At 40.9% G+C, this 16905-nt stretch overlaps 1 protein-coding gene across 1 annotated transcript in view; it reads left to right on the top strand.

Annotated features, from left to right (window-relative positions):
* The window catches only part of LOC109423124 (mucin-5AC), a 232087-nt gene extending 216336 nt beyond the window's left edge, over positions 1-15751 (top strand). The window contains exon 5 of the mRNA XM_019698034.3: positions 5210-15751. Coding sequence (XP_019553579.3) covers positions 5210-5916 — 707 coding nt within the window. The 3' untranslated portion in view covers positions 5917-15751. The remainder of the gene's footprint in view (positions 1-5209) is intronic.
* The last annotated feature ends 1154 nt before the right edge of the window (positions 15752-16905 follow it).

Here is a 16905-nt window from a genome sequence, read left to right as displayed (position 1 = left end):
GGACATCCGAAAAAATGTTTTTTTTTATGTTTCTAAAATAAACGGAAAAGTTAATTTAAAGTTTTTTTTTTAATAATGTTTTATTTTTTTTTCTTCGTAAACATTGTCTTAAATACAATTAATAACTTTATGAATAACAAATATTTTATAGCTTTACGTAAAATATAAACAAGTTGAAAAAAAATACAGTGAGAAAACTTTTTTAGTGACTTCATTTTAAAGTCTTTCTCAAAGAGGCACAAAATATGTAGCTACAAATGTTCAACATTGTTTTTAATTGAGCTTTATGTTTGTTGAAGTGTGGGTTCGATTCCCGCTCCAGTCGGTGGAAAATTTTCGTCAAACGGAAAATTCCCCACTGGATCATTGGGTGTTTCGTGTGGTGTCCATCGCCTAATGTAAGAGATTGCTCAGTCTGTGCAATCTCTGGTTGAAGATGGTGTTTTTAAAATGTTTTGTTTTGTTAAGACAAAGACAATTTTTTCTTAAATTTTTGACCAGACATTTTTTTCTTAAATTTTTGTTGAGATAAGATCATATTTCTCAGTATCTTACAAAAACAAAAATTACAGCAACTTTTCAAAAATGCATAAAGTATAATCGAAACTAAATTATATTGCTGAGATTTAGACCTCAATATCCTATGGAAACATCTTAACCTTTAAAGGAAGCTCCAAAAAAGTGTTTGAGATAAACCTGCAAATCTTCACATGTATTTTGAAACTTCGAAGTAGTTTACAAAATTTGATATGAAACTTCGAGAAATCCACACAGAAATTTTCTGACTGAAGCACCAATATTTGCATGGTATACACTCTATTTTATATCTCCAGATTATTCCTCGATGTAAAAAGTAAGTAATTAGAAGTTGTCATAATTTAAAACAAATTAGTCGATGAGTCAATACCATGATTTTTTTTCTTGGGGAAGTCACGTCCAACTAAAAAACAATGTATAATAAAATAAAATATAAAGAACTGTTATTGAAGAAAATCTCATCAATAATGCGATATAATTTGTTTCTGAAATATCTAAGTGCTAGAGTTTCTGTCTTCAAGAGATGTAATAAAAAGACGTGTTTACTCGATGGTAGTCACAAAACTTCTGAACTCTTGTATTTCGCCTGTTCGTTCACATTGCTCTATCTCTCCTATTTTCCCTTTTCTCTCATCTTAGTTTCGTTTGTAAATCTTTGTTTCTTATTTCTTATGTCAATGTTGTCCACGTGGACATTTGACGAACGCCTACCCCCCTCTCCGTGGACAAGCGTGGACTTTTCTTGAACCCCCTCCCCCCTACAAGTTGTCCACGTGGTATACATATGGACGGCCCCCTAGCAACCTTATAGTTGTTAGCGTCCGCCACACATAGCTGTACCAAAGACTACCTACGTCCCTGCTGGGCCCTTTGTGCACTTCGCGCTGTTGCCGCAGTGTCGTGACGAGCTCTTCCGCGTCAGTAATCTGGTCTAGGTTTTTCACCTTCGGAGTTACCTCCTCTGTAAGAGCCCTCACTCTGGCTCTCTTCTCATCGTCAGCTTCTGTTCCTCCCCCTGACCCGCCCTAACTTGTGGTTGCTGAGTACCAATAACTGGTCGCAACCCCCTGTTCCCTTCGATCCGGGACGGACCGGCTTTGTCAGGCGCAGCTTTCCCATCTTTTCGGGACGCCCGCTTAGAGTCCAACTCGGCAGCTTTACTGCCGACCCTAGCCTTGCGGGGGTCGCCTGATGGTTTCTCACCTAACGGCTGCTTCACACGCTTCTGTGATTGCTTGTCATAAGCAATCGCATCCACCACAGTTTTGGGGCTACCCGCTAAAGCGAAGGTCTCCGTCTAGGTAGACTTCGGAACTTTCGACTTCACGGGTTCTGCCACTAATTCAGTTGCCATGAGTTAGTCGTGGTCCTGCCTGGCCAGCCACCATCATTGCTTTCCGAAGTTTAATTAGGACCTGCTTGCAGAAGCTTAGGGCCTGTTAAGTTTGTTGTATCATCAATTTTCTGGACCCGTCTAAACTTGGATCAGCCTAATGTGAATAGGAATGAGCGAACAATGGATCGTTCGCTGGTCGCGTAGACAATAGTGTATGCACTGTTGTTTGTTCATATACCCGCAATGTGTGCCGTGTGAGTGGTATTATTGACTGTGGAGTAGAAGACGAAATAGGCGATAATATGTAGGGTCTTGTACCATTTGGGCAGGTGTACCTATTTTGGGCACTTGCCGCTATAACTAAGTCAATTTCAAACCGATTGATTTGAATTTTTGTACAGAGTTAGATACTGTGCGTGCCTAACTCTATACAAAATTTCAAATCAATCGGTTTGAAATTGACTAATAGCGGCAAGTGCCCAATATAGATACACCTGCCCAAATGGTACAAGACCCTAGATATAATTTAATCTATCGCTATAGAACCTTGTACTGTAAATATCTAGATGGGTAAGGTGGAACTGAATAGATTGTCTTTGAAATCGAAACGAAACGTACGTTTATATATTCTTACAGTTAGTTACAGTCACTTCGATCAAAGAATAGACTTCAAAAAGTTGAGGTCTTTACTTATGCACCCTTAAATGAAACAAAACAGCGCGCGAGTAACTTTCACGCAGCGATCAAAAAGACAAAAGATTTTTCACTCATATTTGTGTACGACTGGATTAACACAAAAAATGTGCTGATCCGGTGTTACACAAATCTGCGTGAACATTCTTTTGTGTTTTCGGTCGCTGCGTGAAAGTTACTCGTTGCTCTGTGTACATCGAGTTCTGCGTGTGTAAGACTTCGTGGCAGACAAGTCCAAACACTGCACTGCACGAGGAGTCGATGTTCAAACACACCACCGTGGGTGCCAAAGCCAAACCACCACCTGGCTCTCGTGTTTCAGAACGAACACGCAACGTGCCTGGCTCAACACCGGTGTCGGTGGCGGTGCTCAGGCACTGGCACGGTGTTTTACACGGAACTACAAATCAACCCAAATTTAAGTTGTTTTGACGCAATCCCGGTCTTCCGTGGAATAACTCAAATTTGCGTCAAACAGCGAAAGTGGTGAGTGAGTAGTGCTCGTTTGAGAGCGGCAAAAAAATTAACCCACTGGTAAGTTATTTTCATCCAACGGAGGCCTCAAATGACGCAAATTTGGGTTAACTCAAGAAAACTCAAATTTGGCTTCTTCCACGGAAGAGCAGCGGATGCGTCGGTGCTTCTCTCTTTGTTTTCGACAACATTGCGGTGGGGCGAGGGAGAAAACAACCCAACTTTGAGTTAAAACTAAAAGCAGTTTAGCCAAATTTGAGTTTTTAAAACTTACTCTTTGGGTTTTAATATTTTTCCGTGTATGCTTCGGGTAACACGGAGTCGAGTGTTTCCGATTGTGCAAAACACTCGTGCGAGTTCATACGCTCGGTGCCGTTCATTCTCCGGAACCAGTTGCGATTGCTGTTGGTCGACTACGAGAGTGAAGTACTTAGCGGCTCCTTGTGTGTTGTTCTTTCTCGTCCCTTCTGACCCAGTGGCTCTGATGCAGCCATACTCACTTTAGCCGAGCTCACTGCTTTGGTGTTTCATACAATCGGAAACACTCGGCCTCCGTGTCCAACCAAAACTGAAATACGGAGCCGAAATAGAGGCTCGAGTTATGACACCGACGCGAGTGTTTCGGCAGTCGCACTGCGTGTTGACCAGTAGACGCTGAACGAAGGTGGTGAAATGAACACACACAGTGGTATGTTAACGGGCAAACTCGCCACCGGTGCGGCATGGTTTGGTGTTTTGCCCATGTTTGAGACGCAAACTCAATGATGGAGTCAAGCTGCTGCACAGCCATCTTCATCGTAGAGATCCCATCTCGATTCTAGTTTAAGGCCCTTATTAAGCACGCTCCGTCCAATACCAACTAGCAGAGCAAGGAATTGGACTACCGACGCTGGCACTACGTGCACAGCTTCCTACTCTTCCATCTGCTCTCCTTAACGGAGACCTACACGGTTACAGAAGTTACACAGATTTGTGTACTACTAGATCAGCTTCACCGCTGTGTCAAATGTACACAGATACTTTTCCGGCTCCAGCGCTGGCATGAAAACAAAATTAACAATTATTTTTGCATTGATCGATTCCTGATAATGCATGCCATCGTTCAGAGAAAATTAGTTACGAACTTTGCTCCCATACCAGCGCTAGAGGCAGAAAGGTGACTGTGTACATTTGACACAGGGGTGGAGGCTGATCTAGTAGTACACAAATCTGTGTACATTGTACACAAGCCTGTGTTGTTTGGTTTTAGGGTGTAGTCAACCCGTTTCTCGCGAAGGGGATAACTTCGCCACTGCTTCTACCGCTAGATGATGACATTGTATGATTTTTAGAATTCAAGTTTGATCCCATCAATAGCACGGGAAAAAAGCTCCACCACAACAGAGCCCTGCATTAACGCGGTAAGGAACGACACAGGCTCCGTTAACTCTATCAAGCATCTTTTTCAACTCCTCCATCACTCAATCCTCGGCATGGGTCGCTTGACACCTTGAAATGGGGTTAGTAGCCCTAATCTTAGCCAGAGACTATACGGCTAACTCGCAGAGGGGGGTCGTCAGGCCCCTAGACTACTGTCCCTGCTGCCTCAACCCTGCCCTTTATAGCTGTAATGAGTCCCACCTGAGCGATCCCTGCCTGTTAACAACTTCGTGGTCGATGTCATCGGTGAACTCGGTCAACTCGATTGCAGTTCCGTCGGGACAGCTGTAGCCGATTATCCCTAGAACCAATATTGGACACTGCGGGGAATTGGTCCAAGCTGAGCCCCTAATAGGAAGATGTTGTTGATGTTGGAGATAAAAGGTCGAGTCAACCGGTTGGGACTAACTAAAACTAAAAAAAGAAAGACCGACAGTTGATGCTGAGTAATCGTAACCCCTTTCCCTAGAGTTTGTCCCACCTAGACGTACAATACGGAAACCTGATTGAAAGGAGCATTCACGGGACCGGGATTGGCCCCCGGAGATTGATAGGCAGGATGTTCCGATCGTTGATCACCGAAGGGAACTCAGTTTTCTGAACGACGCTCTTTTGTGGATTTCCATAAATTCCGCTTACTTGGGTTTTGCACCAGGCTTCACGATTAATCACAATCTTAACACTCGTCCGAACTGATCGAGTGTCGAGTGATGTCTAATTAACAATCTTCTTGTCAATTTATATTTTCAGATCTGAACATTCAGGAAACGGGCGAACAATTGCTGAAGTCCAATAGTGGCCCGACGGAGTGCTGCTACGACTACTGTGGATCGATTCCCCAGTCGGGTGTCTGTGCAAGGTGTGACCCGCTGCTACACGACGAAGATGACGATACTGCAGACGATCACACAGAGGCGGATATGAGAAATGATGGTCCTACTAGTGGGAAGGCTTCACTCGCCAACAGCACGAGTGCCATCAGTAGGAGCAGCAGTAGTATGAACTTCGATGACAGTAGCAGCAGCAGTAGACGAAGGAATCTCCTCGAAGAGCTACGGTTCAACAGTGAGCTGCCGCCCCGATTAGCCACGTGTCCGAGTATAACAAGCGCAACAACCCCGTCACCACCTTCGGAACAGTGCAAATCAGCGCAGCAGCTTCTGCTTCAACGACAACCACAGCAGCAACAATCCAGCAATCCAGATGCTGCTGTTACTTTTCCATCAGTGGCACCGTCATCGGCATCGACGGTGGCCGCTGTAACAACGACGACGACGGCGGCGACGGTGGCGTCCTCGTCAGCTTCATCGCTAGCATCATCGTCATCACTTATTAAACTAACTAGTATAAAGTCGATTTATAACGTTTATTTTAATAATTCGTGGACGATGAGGTTGCGATTTTTAGACGAATTTGTCGCATGGACGAAGATCCTACTTCAACTGGCCGGGTTATAGTTAAGGCAAAACCTTTGGGCGCTAACCGGTTCAGTCGAATGAACACACAATCACTACACACTCGGAAACACTCACACACTTGGGTACACACACTTGACGACGGCACATCGTCAAGCGCGCTAACACGAAACCGAAATTCGCCCAACAAAAAGGAACTTCTCGAGAAAAAGCTAAACAAACAAAAACCAACTCAGTGTTAAACGAAACAACAGAAAACCCCGAATTGTAACATCAAATAAACAAATAATAAGAAAGCAAAAGCACAAACGCCCGAAGAAGAAACAGAAGGAGAGTTGATCGATCAAAATGTCCGATTTGCAGTGCGAATCCGCGATCGATCGAAACGGGAGCCGATAGCAACAACAGCAACAGCAAACATCAACAAACACAAAACAAAACAGATGATTAACAGATTGAAGCACAAAAATGTAATGCCCAGCTGCCGCCGCTCTTCTCGCGAGCTCCCGGGTGCCACTCGGTTGATCGTTCTGCGAAATTGTGGCGCGACGACGTGGATTGATCCGAGTTTGGCGGATTGGGTCCATTGCGCGCGCGCTTTGGCCGTGTCAGTTGCTGGGAAGGAAAACAAACAAAATTTCCAGCGGAAAGTAGCGTGTCGTGTGCGTGCCGTCGCGAGTGCTAGTTATACTGAGAATTTTCACGACGGGAATTGGCTGTGTTTTGGGGTCGAGGAGGGTGTTTAAGATGTTGATTTTTCCTGGGCTTTGTTCTAGGGGGGGTTTGATGACGATGCATAGAGAAGAGGAGCGATCGCAGGTGGCACCCCAGAGCTAGTGGTATGCGGTGGCGTGGAAGAGCGGGAGAATAATAAACGGAAAATGGACAATTTTAGGTGAAATATTAAAGAAATTATTAATTGTTAAGTAAAGTGAGAAAACTAATAGACGTAAACGAAAGCTAACAGTAGAAGAAGATAAGACATGAAAAGGTTCAACAGATAAACAAAAATAAGCAGTTTTTACAAGATGCTGAAACAACACGTGTAAGCAAACAAGTATTTTTCGAGTTCGATTTTTTCCGTTGTTAAGTTTCAAACTATTTTCGAGCATTTTAGTGGAGTCAACAGCAAACCGAAACCAAACCAGTGAAAACAAAACAGATGTACATCGAGCCGGAGCGGTCGTCGTGAGCAAAGGTTTGGCTTGATACATTTCTTGGTAATTCTATCGCTGCCAATTGTAATGACGATGAGAATTGTTTGGACGGAGCTAAAATCATAGAGATCCATTAATTGATGTCGGCTTTGGAAAGCACAAGGAGAGTACACCGGAACCAGTGAAACAGTGCGTAAAGTGGAGACAGGAAAAAGTAGGAAAAACACGGTTTTTGAGTACATTGAAGTCGCTGCTATTATAATTAGTCCGTCAATTTTTACAACAATCGTTGTTAGTTGAACATACCAAGAACACGTGTGCATAATATGAGGGAGAAAACCTGTAAGGAGGAGACACGAAGATCTAGACCTCCCTCAATGGACTTGTAAAATCTAGTGAACAAATCAAGGAAAAAATCCACCAATAAACTCTACTTATTTAATCGTGAAAGGTAAATGCACTAGTGGGAATTAGAAGCCAAAACAAACATAACAGAGTACAGTTTCTTAACTTTTATACACGTTGTTGAGAAACAAAGCGCATCAAGCCGATTGAAATGCTGTTGTTTTTCACAACCCCAACACTTTCACGTTTCCGTGAACAAAAATGTCATCAAATCGTGTATGCATCTTTTTGACCGATGTACGAACGTGCGAGATCAGATTGCACGAATATCGGCTCACGTGAAGAAATCCATAGAAGGCAACTCTTCACAAACACTCACCCTTACAAACCTATCGTAAATTGTAAACCTTAGATCGAACAAAGTGAAATTAGAATAAACGGTCATAATGTTTGAAAATCGCTGTGTCGTAAATTGTCGAGTCAAATTCCTGGCACGAACCTTCTCTGCCGAACTTGGTGGGGCCCAACGATGGTGTAGGGCTGGGACCTTCGATTGGTCCATCTCGAGCCATTTTAAAATCCAAAAACCCAATCTCGACGGCAGTTGGACAGGACCAGACTAGGAATAGAAACAAATCATTCGGCCCAAGCCAACAGAAGAACATACGAAATATCTACTGAAGAACATCAATATAAGGAACTTGCTCCGGTCATCGGTTGCGACCGTAGCACAGAAGGAAAAGAGAACCTAAAGAATAATAATAAAAACAAAATTGTTAACGTTCGAAAAGCCATATTTTTAGCATTTAAATAGTAATTAAAACAAATGAAATTATAATCAATATTTGTTACATAAATGTGAGATTTAAAACGAAAGCTGAAACGTAGAAGAGAAAACAAACCAAAAGATAAAGCTAACGAGAGAACACGGCATAGGAAGAAGCAGCAACAAACAATAAAGGACATCGTTTAGCCATAACCTACAAAACGAACGGAATGGTTGAGAATCCAAAACAAACACACACAGTGAAACATACCCCTAGTGACGTCACCAAGTTGTAATGTTAATCGTGTAGGCCAAGTGGTAAACAAATAAACAAAAATTAAGCAGAGGAAACCCACCCAAAGTTTTTTCGAGAGATCCTAAGTTTACACTGCTAGTGCCCAGAAGCGCGGTATTGTTGAGTTTTGATTTTTGTCTATTTATTATGCATATATTTTCGAATGTTTATTTTTATAGAGATTGCAGAGTAAAAACTAACAGTGTTAATAGTAAGTAGAACGACGTCCTAACATCAGAAAGCGTTAAAAGGCATCTGAAAACTGAAGCGAATCGGAATGAGAAGGGAAAAGAGATGCCAACAGAGCAGAACAGATGTTAATCTAAGAATTATTAGTGGAAAACACAGGAGGATTAGGTCCACACTGAAACAAAAAATAACAAACCTAGAGTGTATAGATTGAATTTGTACTATTTTTTAGGAATAAACAATAAAAGAAGACAACAGCACAAACACAAACACTCACAATTGACACTCTCTATCTCTTTCCCTTATCACACGAACAACAAAGAAAAGTAGCGAACACGAGAGCTCGTTCGAATCCGAGACGTCATAATTGTACAGTAGACGATATTGAAAGAAACTGTTTCGAGCTCTTTCTGTTTTAGTTCACCGCCGAAAATCCGATGCTACGTTCACGTAGCATGAAGTTTACGTACATTTAAACACTCGAAACAACAACTACTACTTAGCACTTAGTAATAAATTGGAGGAAAGTTGTGGAAATCGTTCTTCCTGCGAAAAGGTGAAAACATTGAACACAACAACAAACAAACAAAAAATAATTGATTGCAATTATTCTACTAGTGACGATAAATTAAAAGGCAAAAAATAAACAACAGAACAAAGAAGGCATTAATGCAACATGCAAGAGACAGAAAACGAAAAAGGAAATCAAATCTATTACATATAAAGAAACAAAACAAGTATATCTCTATCTAAGAACACTTTATAAACTTATCACTAAGGCGACGTGGAAATAAAAACAGAACATAGCACAAATAAGACACAGCGAGAAAAGAGCAAAAACAGAGGAAAGGAAAAAGACGCCCGCAGATTTGCAATAATCGATTTCGCGATCGCACTCGTACATACACACAAGAACACACAAACACACACATACACACATTTCGGAAAGCTTTTAGCCATAGCCAGTAGCAACACACAACTCGAAGAGAATCAGAAAGCACAAATCTTTTTCGCCTAACCTCAACACGCATCACCATTGCGCACCAATTTCCGTTCCGATTTCCGGCAAACTGGTTGCAGTTCAAAAATAGATGACGGCTTTTGTTTTCCGACGAACTCAGATCATCAGATCAGCTGCCGTGTTACAACAACCGTTACAGGAATTTTTCGACTTGTTAGACTGGATGGACTGGACGTTACGACTGTGAACAGTGGACAGGTTTACTTTTCAGTTTGGAGTGGAAGCCTGATCAGTGGAAATGAGACTAAACCAAATCAAGTTTTTTTTTTTGGAAACTTTAATGTTTATTTGTGTTTTTCACATGAAATTGTGAATTGTTTATTGTTTAATCCATAGAGAAATCTCAGGAGGAGTTTCTGAAAGGAATGACGAAAATCTGGAAGGACTCCAAATAACAGTCCTGGATGGACTCCCATGAAGATTTCCTGGAGATTTTTTTTTTTAATTTGAAGGAACCCCGGGAAGAACTCATAGACAAAAAATATGAAAGGTATCTTTGAGGGAGTGTCGGGATGATAATAAAAGAATGTCGAGAGGAGTCCCGGATGAAAATCGAGAGAGGATACCCAGGAAGTATCCCTACAAAACTTCCAGAAGGTATTCCAGAAGGTAGAGAAGTTTAGAGATTCACATTTGAAGAAATCTGTGAATGAGTTCCAATAGAAATTTCAGAAGGACCTCCAGAAAGAATATCTAAAAGATTCACAGGAGAAATCCCGGATGGAATCTCTTCAAAAATTCTGCGAGGAAATTCATTGCGGAGTAACAAGAGATGTTCCTGTAACAATCCCTAAAGGGGCACTAGGACGAATACAGGGATCCCGAGAGATCCCAGAAGGTAGTCCTGAAAGAATCCGAAGTGAAATAACCATTGAAATCTTTGAAGAAATCTCTAACAGGTCAGGGAGAATATCGATAGAAATCTGTACAGGGACCACAGGAAGAATCTACAAAGGAATATCTACAGAAATCAACAAGTGGCTCCTACCGAGGTTAGGAAATTGAGGGAATCACTAGTATCACCTATCCGGATGACCAAGACGGAGAGTCCCTTTCGAACCTGACAGTTTTCAATTTTTATTAAAACTTTCAACTTGTTGATTTGTGTATCGAGTCCTGAGAAAGGTCCAATAGCCGGACCGAAACGTCGGCGATGATAATCAACTAATCGACGTTATTCATAAGACTGTAAGCCGGAAACGAACAAAATCAAGCTATTAACCAGTCAAAAAAGTCCTCCACGGAATCCACAGAAGAATCCATGAATCTCCGGAACATAACTAAGAAGAATCTATAAGAGGTTTCTGAAAGGAATTTCTAGAATAATCCTACGAAAAACAAGTATAAAAATCTAGAGAGGCATCCTGAAAGAAATTCCGAAACTCATTCCTGGAGAAATCACCGTGAGGAATCTCTAGAGGAAGTCCAAGAAGAATACCGATAGGGATTCCCAGAAAAATCCCTAGAGAGATTTCTACAGGTATCTCGTGAATAGTTCACATAGGAATCCAGACAAACATCCCTGAAGGAACCCTGGGAAAATTTTCAAAAAAGAGCTCCGGAGAAAAATCCTGAAAGTAGTCCGAGAGAAATTCCTATAAAAATCCCTGGAAGAATCCTGGAAATAATCCCGAGAGTATTCCCCAAAGCAATTCCTGGAGGATTCCCGACATCAATCCACAGAGGAATCGCATCAAGAATACCGAGGAGCATCCCGTGAGGAATCTCTGGAAATCTTTACAGGAAGATAGATAACCCTAAATGATTTCCGCGCAGGAATCCCTTGGATAATCCACAGAGGAATCCTGAATGGCAGCCTTTGGAGAAACTCTGGAATAACCTCTAAAGGAATCTCGGTGGGAAATCTGGAAGATTCTTTAGAGAAATTCCTATAATAATCTTAGGAACAATCCTGAGAAGAATCCACAGGGCAATTCCTACAGAAATCCCAGGAAGGTTTTTGACAGAGATAACGAAAAGAATCCAAAGAGGAATCTTTTCTGATATTCCGAGAAGCATCCCTTCAGGAATTTCTGGAGATTCCTACAGGAAGAAAAAGATCCCTACAGGAATCACGCGAGGAATCCACAGAAATGTCCTGAAAGACGTCCATGAAAAAATCCTGGAAAAAATCTCTAAAGGAATCCCGGAACGAAATCCTGGAAGAATCCGGAGACCAACTTGTAAAAAAATCCGGAGAGAAATACAAGAATCTCAGGAGGATCTCCAACAGGACTCCTGAAAAAAATCCACGGAGTCCCGAGAGGTGATCCCGGAAGAAATCTTTGGAGGAAGTTCTATAAAACCCCAAAATGGATCCCTGCAGGATCCCCAGGAGAAATCCACAGAGGAATCCCGACAGGCGTCTTTGAAGGGATCCAGGAAAGAATCTCTGAATCCTTGGAGGAAGTTCTGATATAATCCCGAGTGAAGTTCATATAGGAATCCTTGGAGGAATTCGACAGGAATCCACAGGGCAACCCCTACAGGAATCCCGGTAGGAATCCTCAGAGGAATTTCTATAGGAATCTCGAGAGAACCCCACTGAGTAATCCCGAAAGGCACCCCTGGAGAAATCCTGGGAAGAATATTTGCAGGATTCCCGGTAGGAAGTCCTGAAAGAAACTCAAAAGAAATCCCTAGAGAGGTTTCTGGAGGAATCTTTGAAAGATACCCAGAAGAAACCCCCAGATGAATTTCTGGGCTGGAATTTGGCTTCCCTGGAGGTATCCCGGAAGAAATATCTAATGAAACCCGAAGACGGAGGGTTGGAAAAATTCCGAGAAGAATTGCCAAAGGTATCTTGGAATGAATCCATACAGGAATTCTGAAAGAATTAACAGACGAAATCCGCCGAGGAATACTTATAGGAATCTTGAGAAGCTTATTTAGAGGAATCCCGTGAGAAAATTCTTAAGAAAGTCCTGAAAAAATCCCGGGAGAAGTCTCTAGAAAATCCCAGGAGGAATCCCAACCGGAATCTTGGAAAGAGTTTCGGAGATAATTCATAAATCATATTCTAATAGATATCCCTAATATGTCGGGTAGGAGTCTTGGATGAATTACGAAAAAAAAAATCTTAAAAACCCTGGAGGAATCCCTACAGGAATCCTTAGAGCAATCCTTATATAATTCCTTGGATGAATCATGCAGGAATCCTGGTAGAAAACCAAATAGAAATCTCTGGAAGGAATCTCTTGAGGAATCCTGGAAGGAATGCCGGAAGGAATCCCTTCAGGAGTCCCAAGAGAATCTCTGGAGAAACTCCCGGAATAATTTCTAGAGCCCTAAAGTCCTAAAAAAATACCGAGAGGGATTCCTAGAAAAATTTTGAGAGAGATTCCTACCGGCATCAAGAGACATCATCAGAGGGGATCCTGTGAAGAATATCTAAAGGAACTCTGGAAAATAGTCCTGAAATTCGTTCGAGAGGAATCTCTTCGACAAACCCAGGAGGATGTTTAACCCTTATGTGGCCGGGTACCCAGCGCCCATTTTAAAAGCACAGTGTAGAAAAAAAGCAAAAAGTTTGTCGGACACATAACGGTTAAAATAAATTCTAAGAGAAATCTACAGAGGATTCCCTACAAGACTTTAAAGAGACATACCTGGAGAAATCCTGGGAGGAATTCTTCTGGAAGTCCTAGAAGAATACCGAGAGGAATCTCTAGAAAAATCCTGATAGGTATTCTTACAGGAATCCTAGAAGGAATCCCAGAAAGAATCCACTGAAGAATCAGTACAGGAAACCCAGGAGGATTTAAAAAAAATAATGGAAGAATTCCAGAACAAATTTCTACTGGAATCCTGGATAGAATTCCGGGAGTATACAATGGATGAATCCGTACACGAATTCCGGAAGGAACCTCTTGAGGTATGCTTGGAAATATCTCGGGAAAGAGTCTTAGAAAAATCGCGATAGAAACCCCTAAAGAAATCGCAAGACGAATCTCTTGAAAAATCCCAGGATGAAACCTAATAGAATATCGAAATTTTGTCTGTGAGCTTGATTATTGAAGTCTACTTAAATTCAAAGAGATCATTAGTAAAAGCTTTGTATTGAAAAAAAAATCGAGCTCAGAGATTGATTACTAGGTTTCTCTATTTTTTTAGCAATACTTGTAGATTGTTTAAATTAAAAATTCAGAAGATGCTGGATACTCACTTAAAACATTTAAGCTGATCAGAACACCATTCGACGACACTGGACAGTTTGACGTGACGTAAACTTTAACTGGACGGCACAGACTGCTCCAAGAACCTCCAACTGACCGAAGTGAGCAAACGGAAATTAGAAACCCACGATAATAGCGAAAGAGACATGGAAATAACAATATATTAGATAAATAAAGAAAAGAACAAAAGCAGAAAAAAGAATCTTGAATGTGTTTTATAGAAGAAACTGAAAAATAGATAAAAAATTTACATAAAATAAAACACAAGAAAAACCAGAAAACCAAATAAAAAATGAAAATCGTACCGTAGCTGAAACAAAAAAAAAAAGTTATAAAAAAAAGAAAAAAATGAGAAAAAATTGTTAAGTACAGTTATCTAATTCTACAGCAAAGCATTAATGAAAATAATAATAAAAGAAGGCTAGGCATGAACAGAGTTCACCGAATTACCAATTATGGGTGTATTTCGTTTACTTTTCCGTTCAGTTTACTTTATGTTATACTGAGCATTATCTGAAAGAAGAGGGTAATGAAATAAAAAAAAATCAGACTTAAACGCTAAAACGTCAAACACATACATACACACCTAAGAAAAACACTCGAGTGGATTATGAGAAACAAAAACAAAAAAGGATGAACATTTAATAGCAATCGCCCCCGCCACAGAATCGAATAAGAAACAAAAAAATATTGTAACGAAAATTACAGTATAAAATAATAAAAAAATAGTTCAAGCAGCGCACCGTCTTCGTAAGGTACGTTCTGACTGTCGCGAATGTAATAAATACAAACGGAGCCTACCAAACGGAAACAGCGGTGCATGGTAAAAAATCTCGAAGCCTATCGACAGGCACGCACATTACAAATAAACTAATAAGATTGAAACAAAAAACAGACACTAGCGAACTACACAAGACACTGACATTCAAACATACGGATACACATTCACGGAAAATAAACACAGAAGACAAACATAAACACACAGACACAGATACGTTATCATAAGCCGAATCATTAACAGCAACAGAAACAACAACTAAAATTGGAAATCAATACTACACATTAAACTACAATGTAGAGTGTTAAGGCGAAACGAATTACCATTTAACAGCAGAAAACAGAAAAAAAAACAAGTGAAATATAAATAATCGAGTTCAAGAGCAAAAGAAAAAAAAAGAAAATCACAGTCCTGAACTTTTTAGTTTGTAGAACTGTTTGTTACCTATGTTTCAGTAAATAAGAGAAAGAAAATAACAAAAAAGTATATATACGATGTATTAGTAGGAATTTACTCTGATTGAAAATTGTTGCAAATCGGATCCACGGAAGAGTAGATTAATATTAAACAAATAGGAAACAAAATAAAATGAGAGAAACTCACCCACACATACTTAAAAACAAAAAAATCTATATCTAAGCATTAATCTGGATGAAGGAAAAAAAACTAGGAAATTTAACAAGTACATTAAAATGAGAACTGGAAACAACCAAAAAAAAAGTTGAATGGTGCGAAGCAGAAGAACAAGAACAGAAGCAAGTAAGCAAACGAATACTACTGTTTGGAACCGAACGAAGACCCAACCCGAGGAACAAGAAAACAAGAAGATCAAACACCCTAAAAAAGGAAGAAACCTAAGAAGAAAAACGAGTGGAAATCACACCGAGTCACATCCGCAGATATGATGCGCGGGAAGCAAAGAGAAAAAAAAACAACTAGAAGATCTTCGTTTTTGTTTTTCGTCGAATTGAGGCTAATTTGTATATAATTTCACACCGCTTCTGTATACTTTTAAAACAACAATGCTGTTCATATTTAGGAAGGTAATCAACAACAATGCCAACCAAACCAGTAAGAGGAACACAAAATGAAACAGTGTGGAAGTGAAGTGGAAAAACTATGATTAAAGAGAATAACATGAGAGAAAAATAAAAACGATTTGTTTGTTATTGCTGTAGAGAAACAAGAGAACTTCATACGGGTGTGGGGCTCATACTCAGGAATGAAAGGCACCGACTGCCGCTGATCGAATGGGGATATGTTCCAATGTGAGATACATGAGTCATAAGGGTATTGTTGAAGCCGAGAACGGAACATAGGTATAAATAGCCGAAGCTGTTCGGATTTGTTTGTTTTTTTTGCCAATTTTATGCTCCGCTTTTTCGACGTGGGAATGATTCTGGGGTTTATCCAGAAATTGCTGCTGCTTTTGATTCATAGCGACATGAAGTGATTCATAGCGTATGAAGTGAAACTGACCTATGCTTGGAAAAAGTAACTTTTAGACGGCACAGATCGAAAAAGTAGTGTGTGACATATAATGCACATAATTGGAGCGTATAAATTCGCAGAAGTTTATATGACATGTTATGGTTGAAGGATTTGTCATTGACATAATCGTCATCATTAAAAATTCAAAAGCAGTTTTCTCCTTCAAAACTGAAATTTCTGCATTAAAAAAGAGTTCACTGTACTGTACTGTCATAATCTTACCTTACGTTACCGGTTAGACTAAGGCCGGAGGGTTCTCCACCGACGAACCGACGTGACAGTGGTGATTCAAAAGTGCCCCCCCCCCCCAAATTTAACGGTCGACCACCGAAGCGAGCGATCGCTTCTGTCAAATCAGCGCAGACGCGAACCGTTTCCTATATGAACACATGGGGGTTCGACGTCGAGCTACCAAACCATCGCGGGCCGTTATAGAGGTAGCGGTAGTGTTCGCTTATTTTTCATCATGGCGTCGCGGACAACAAATTTGAATTTATTTGTTTTAGCTTTCACGTCGGTTCGTCGGTGGGTTCTCTGCTGCACGTAGGAGTCATCTCCATTCGACTCGGTCCATGGCTGTGCGTCTCCAGTCGCGCACTCTGCAAAAGGTCCGCAAATCGTCCTACACTTGATTGACCCACTTCGGTCACGGTCACGACGTATCACATCTTCTTGTACCGTTCAAATGGCTCTCAAGAACCATTTTAATAGGGTTGCTATCCGGCATCCTGATAACGTGGTGACCCGCCTCCCGATTTTCGCGGTGTGGACGATGGTTGGTTTTCTCAGCAGCTCATGCAACTCGTGGTTCATT

Source organism: Aedes albopictus, chromosome 2 (genome assembly GCF_035046485.1).
Source record: "Aedes albopictus strain Foshan chromosome 2, AalbF5, whole genome shotgun sequence".
In the NCBI taxonomy this organism is placed as follows: Eukaryota; Metazoa; Arthropoda; class Insecta; order Diptera; family Culicidae; genus Aedes; species Aedes albopictus.
Note: the sequence above shows the minus strand (reverse complement) of the source record. Positions and strands in the feature narration are given on the sequence as shown.